The 6,669-nt window shown below is 38.9% G+C and overlaps 1 protein-coding gene across 1 annotated transcript; it reads left to right on the top strand.

Annotated features, from left to right (window-relative positions):
- Positions 1-403: 403 nt before the first annotated feature.
- Positions 404-5,475, top strand: Su(P) (prostaglandin E synthase Su(P)). The gene is made up of 5 exons (XM_077446088.1): positions 404-761; positions 989-1,195; positions 1,269-1,468; positions 4,421-4,633; positions 4,743-5,475. Exons 1-5 carry the CDS (start codon positions 489-491, stop codon positions 4,996-4,998), a joined length of 1,149 nt encoding a protein of 382 aa, XP_077302214.1. The 5' UTR covers positions 404-488; the 3' UTR covers positions 4,999-5,475.
- Positions 5,476-6,669: the final 1,194 nt, after the last annotated feature.

Raw genomic sequence — 6,669 nt, 5'->3', positions numbered from 1 at the left:
TTTTCTATATTCTAATAGTGAAAGAATTCAGAATTAAGAAGTTTGAAGAATAAATGAGAAATTTTTTCGTCTGCATTCAAAAATATTTTTGTAAATTAGAGTTTTTACTAAAAATAGCTAGAATTTATTTTTAGTACAATTGTTTTCTTTTAACTGAGTCAAATTATATGGTTTGTTGATAAGTGATCTCGCACACGTTACTAAAATCGCGATCATGGAACAACTGACACCCGAAAATTCCAAAATTCCATCCACGCGAACTAATGAAGACTCAAGTGGTAGATTTTCCGTATTAATGATTTTCGTGGCAGCGATTATCTTGTGCACGATCACAATGTGCGAAATACATAATCCGTTTACCAAATTATATTTATTTAAAAATATTATCTAAAGTGGCAGCCCCGAACGAAGCATGCTGGCAACACTGTATATATTATATATATCCTGGCTGCGTTGCTATCTGTCACTCGTATAAGACCAAAGTCCTGATGGTGGGCTTTCGCCGGTTGGTCAGCATCGCCGGCCGCTGGGGGGGCGCAGTTCGATGGCATGTAACTGGAACCGCGGGCGCTGCGCCCCCCAAGAGGGCTCTCATGCGGCTCACCTTGCTGAGCGCCAGTGGAGGTGCTCTCCTCGGCCTTGGCTATTCGGCCTACACCCACTACGACATTAACAACACTCAATTAGCATTGAGAACCGCTCGAGGAGCCCCACCAAGCCAACCTGACTACGACAAGCTGAACATTGTTCCGACCAAGACGGTATGCGTAGTATTTCTGCAAGCTATATCTTCTAAATATTTTAGCAGTACATTTGTAAAGTATAGGCATGTACACTTTAAACCTCGAACCGGTCGAAAAGAAATCGCTCTCCAAACCACGTGGAGTTAACCCTACCCCCCAAGTTTTAACCGTGTATACTATGTCATTTGAACAAAAATGTTATTATTGTTAATCACACTTTACATGAAAATAATTCACTTTTTCAGATTGTTGGCTCGTTAAATGTCCCAATGGAGTTGGTGTTGTTTCAATACCAAACTTGCCCGTTCTGTTGCAAAGTTCGCGCATTCCTGGACTACAACGGCTTCTCGTACAAGGTCGTAGAGGTGGACGCCGTCCTGCGGCAATCCATCAAATGGTCCAAATACAAAAAGGTCCCTATTCTGTTGGTGAAAACTGAAAAGGGCTACAAGGTGAATGGAAATTGTGAAACGTTTAACGAATTTACTAGCATTTTTGTAACACGCAATTTTTTCATTATTACAGCAATTGAACGACAGCACTGTGATTATTTCAATTCTGTCGACGTATTTATTAGGTAAAAATCAAGATCTCGGCGAAGTTATCGATTGCTACCCGAGCGTATCTTATGTCGACGATGATGGAAAAAATAAAGACGAGATCCTCAACAAGTATTTCTTAATGTATCAAAATTTGCCTGCAGACAGAGTCCTGGCAAAACTGAGGTAAGGATGAAACACCTCTTGGTTTTTTAATATGTTAATTAATTCGAAATGCTTTTTATATATTAGGTATTCCAGGAATTAATGTCGTATTTGTAATATGCAATTTTGACTCTGTCTCTTTCGTTTCGTTGGCAACTGAAGACGTATCTTGTGTTTTTTTTCTTCTGGATTCGTTGCGTTCCTTTTGAACAAAAAAAAAATCTTTTGTACCCCATCCACAAAAAATGATAGAGACATGTCGATCAGAAGCTCATTTAAGGAGCAGTATGTTATTGTTGTTTCACGCGAAAAAAAGTGCCGTAGAGGCTTCAAAATTCATTTGCGACATATACTGGATGTAAGGAAGTGCCAACGTTGGTTTAAAAAATTTCATTCGGGCAATCTCAGCTTGGATGACGAGCCTCGAAGTGGACGGTGGTGCATTCAAGAGGATTATTGCTGTCGGTTCCCTCATCACTGAGGATCGTGACTATGATGTCTGGTCAACCAGCTTCCTCCATTCAGTTCTAAATTCGGCCAGGCGAAGACTTGCTACCGTGGAAGCGCCCGTCGCTGCAGATACTTGGTCAGTCCAGCGTGCGGGGGATCTGCCTCTGGCTCTTCTGCCTTCGACGCTACCAACCACAACCAACCGCTCCAGGCTCTCCTCACCTCTTCGTGCAATGTGGCCGAAGAACTGCAATATACGTTTCAGGCATATTGTTAACAGTCTATCTTTGATTTTTAATTCTTCAAGAATAGACACATTTGTGCGTTTGTCGGTCCAAAGCACGCGCAGTAGCCGTCTCCAGGACCACATCTCGAAGGCATCGATTCTCTTATATGTTTTGATGTTATGTATCGATGATTTCCATCTAGAATTTATAATTACATGATCGATTTGACGATCCCCATAAGATATCGCAAGTGTATAATCGCCTAGGATGATGTTGAAACCAAGTATTTTATTTTCAATACAGTAACTTATAAGTTTCTCTCCTCTCTCATTTTGAATACCCAATCCATATTTACCCACTATGTTATCAATGTTGCTATTATTACCGACTTTGGCATTAAAATCACCAAGAATGATGGTCATTTCTTTGTTTGATATCTTGTATCAATGTATCGAGTAGTGAAGCATATAACGCATTTATTTTACTGTCTTCGGCATCTGCAGTAGGAGCATATATTTGAAGTATGTTGGGTTTATATGGATGCGTGTTGAGTTTTAAGTGTATAAATCTGTCGCTTATGGGGTTGTAGCCGATTAGTGCACTGGTTAATTTAGATGCTAAGATCACCGCGACACCGCTATGTGACGAATCTTGGTTACCAGAAAAATATATCGTATTTCCATTTGAAGTTTTATAATGGCCGTTGTTCTTCCAGTGCGTTTCCGAGATTTTGAGTATATCTAGCCCATGACTGTACATCTCTTTCTCAACAACTAGTGTTTTCCCAGGATTCAGTAGTCCTCTAACGTTCCAAGTACATATTTTGGATTTGTTCCGTAAAGTTTCTACAGTCGCATATTTTCCACATGATGCCTGGTGAGTCACATGCATGTGGCCAGTAGCCAATTTCGCACCGTGAGACCTGGAACCTCGAAGGCGCCGGGTGTCAGACTTCTTCACACTTTTATTTTTGTACATCATAGTTATCTTGGGAGAATACTGCAGTGGATTCCCAATTCCTTCTACAGCGCAGTAAATGTTTTGACATCTTATACTGGCAGAGCTGCTGCCCACTACCAGGGATTTATTATAGAGTTTCCTTCTCTGTCAAAGGTGATACGGTACCTTTGAAAACCGGGTTGTGCTTTTGGTAAGCGGCGGCACTTACTCGCCGCTGACCTGAGACCGTCATAGTGTTGTGTGACATTTTATAGAGTGAAACTTACCACGGATTCACTCATCACCACTCTTATCTCAGCGCTCCTTGTCCAGGACCACCATGTCGCCATGGCAGTTGACTACAAGAGTCGTTCCCCTATCTGCAACTTGGGAACTCAGAGCTCTGCTCTGAGCTTAGTAATTACTCCGTGTGGATGGACGTGTGTTTCCATTTATGATATATTTACATATGTGTATTGACAGTTTATTCACAATCATAATATTTATGAAATTAGTACCAAACATTAACGTTAACGTTGAGTACAAGTATCCAATATCAAATATTAAATATTAAATAATTCAACACTCAATGTTAAAAAATCAATTATGAAATAATTCAAGATTAAATTTTAAACCATTCAACACTCAATATTAAATATGAAATAATTCAAGATTAAATTTTAAACCATTCAACACTCAATATTAAATATGAAATACATAATTGAACGTTAAATATTATCAATACTATCATTAATAAATCAATCGACGTTAATAGTAAATTATTATCAAACGAAATGTGATCGAAATTATGTAAATATGAAAATATTATAAATTAAAATTCCATTTAAAAATTTATGAAATCAAGCATAGGTAATGATTCTGAATATGTACTAACTTGCGAGGTGCCAGAAGAGGTAAATACTCATCCCAGCACCTCCTCTTTAGCTCCAATTTGACACTAAATTCTACATACTTATCGGGAACAACACACAAACACACGTCCGCACCGAGCTCGCTCAACCCGCGATTTTTTCAAGAGGATTAACCATGTAAGCATGAATGAAGAATCCAAATCTTCGTATGATGACATATTCATATCACAATCTCTTGTGAACGCCTCCAACTTTTTTGTTTTGTTTTACTATTCAATTCCATATTCTTCGTCAAACTTTAATGTGGATTCCCCGTTTTCGAATCTCTCGACTTTTTTGTTTTATAGCGAGTATTTGTTACGTGTATACATTCTGCATTTTCGTAGGGTATTCCTTCGGTGGATCTCACTTGCTATTATATGTCGCAACAGATGCGTATTCTCAAACTAATAAACATGTAATAAATTTAAACGTTTGTTTTTCAGCGATGAACGCAGGTGGAGAAAGTGGACCGACGACACATTCGTGCATATGCTGTCTCCAAACGTGTACCGCACAGTGGACGAAGCATTGCAAGCATTCAATTGGTTTGCCAACGTCGGTGAATGGCGGCAACATTTCCCCGCATGGGAAGTCTCTTTAATGGTCAACGTGGGCGCCTACGCAATGTGGCTTATAGGAAATAGGTTGAAAAAAAAGTAAGTTCTGGGTTTTATACTGAATTATTACTAAAAAAACAGGTTTTATCGGATGTTATTGTTAGCATACTCTTGAGTGTTATATACATTAATAACCGTTTATTTTCAGACACAATCTCAAGGATGATGTGCGTCTTTCGCTGTATGACGAATGCAACCAGTGGACAAGAGAGTTGAAACGCAACGGCTCGCCGTACATGGGCGGAGAGTCTCCGGATTTGTCCGACCTGGCCGTCTACGGCGTCCTGAGCAGCATCGAAGGGTGCGACGCGTTCAAGGACACGATGGACCACACCAAGATCGGCATCTGGTACTATCGGATGAAGAATCATGTCGACTCGCGCAAGGGCACGGTCGCCGCTTAAATTTGTGATAATTGTCAATGTAAGATTACTAGTGATCATAAAGATGTTGCCTGCGTTTAGTCAGTTTGCTTGCGCGACGATTTCTCTATTATACAATAAAAATAGCGCTTGTACAATTCTATATGCGTCGAAATCACTACTAATATCGTTTATTTTGTTTATACAATGTATGTATTGATTAGTTGTAGTGGAAATTGTTGTAAAATGTTACCAATTTGCTGTTTTGAGGCGGCCTCCGATACATTGACTATCTTTGCCCGATATTGTAATTTTATTGATTGTCAAGTTTTTGCATTCTTTTAAGCATTTCTATGTACAGATATTTGTTTACAATTTAGAGAATATCTGTGTATATATAATATATTATTAAATAACCTTTTGTTATTGAAGTTGTCTTTTTTTTGACCTTTGGGTCCATCGGCTATGCCGCCTTTCCCAAGAATTCTTAAATAAATAAATTATTGTTCAGATAATCCTTTGCGTTGTGTATTCTTTATCTTATTGAAATTATTCAGATTGATTCTATTTTTTACAGGGCTGTGGAGTCATGAAAAAAAATGTCAAATTTTCAGGTACATAGATACAGTCGTGATTTCACCAATCGATGCGACGGATGGGCCAATTTTTGAACATCCACGACTGTGGCTCCATAGCTCTGGTTTTTTTATGGAAAAAAAACATATTGTAAGGTGATTGATGTTCATACACAATGGCAGCATGTTTTGGAAACGGTTACACATCCAATGGGATTCGGGATATCTGGTCATTGCGATATGATGCAAATGTTTTTTTGAAGATAGGTCAAACTATTATCCTTTCTCTCAATTAAAAATGTTCTCATTTTCTTTATTCAACCACCTCACTTCATCGTGACTCTCCAGAGCGCTTTACATCTAATAGAATTTTTTTTTTATATTTTATTTTAAAATAATGACGTCACAATCGTAATTATTGAAATCGACCAAATGTTGATTCGGAATCGACTGGTCGGGGGTCGATCACGTTTTTGTATTTTTATTTATTTTAATTAGGTTCTTGTGATGAAAAATCTCTTATATACATATGTAAGAACAACGGTTCGGTGATTACTGGTCACAAATTACTCGTCACAAAGTCACTAAAATCTCTATAACGGAACATCTGGCAGCCGAAAAGTCCATCGTACTAACGATAACTATCATAGTAACGAGAACTTGAGTGCCAAATATTGTGTATTCGCGATTTTCATGGCAAAAATTGTCTTTGTGACCACCCCAATGTGACGAATAGTCCAATTACCAGAACAACGGGCTGACAAGTTTTTTGATAAAAGGGCATGGCAAAGCGTCAGCATATTTCATGCTGACGCTGTGGTATTTTAATACTGACTGTTTATATTTTATGCCAATGTTTTAGTTATTATACTGATTATTTATATTTTATACTGTAATACGACGTCCTCCTCATCGCCCCTTCAGTTGGCAACATTGCCAATTTTCTCCCCCCCCCCCGCTCGTACAGCTGGCTACGCTTCGACGACGAGATTATAGAAACAGGAGAACTCCTACGACACGTCCAGGTCAGTCCACGGTTTACCTTTAGTACGTGTTCCTGGAAGGACACCTGTTCCAACGTGGAAGCTATTTTCGGCGCAAAAATGACTACAACTACGTCACGGCGGCATCTTGATTG

Source organism: Arctopsyche grandis, chromosome 2, assembly GCF_051622035.1.
Source record: "Arctopsyche grandis isolate Sample6627 chromosome 2, ASM5162203v2, whole genome shotgun sequence".
Lineage (NCBI taxonomy): Eukaryota > Metazoa > Arthropoda > Insecta > Trichoptera > Hydropsychidae > Arctopsyche > Arctopsyche grandis.
Note: the sequence above shows the minus strand (reverse complement) of the source record. Positions and strands in the feature narration are given on the sequence as shown.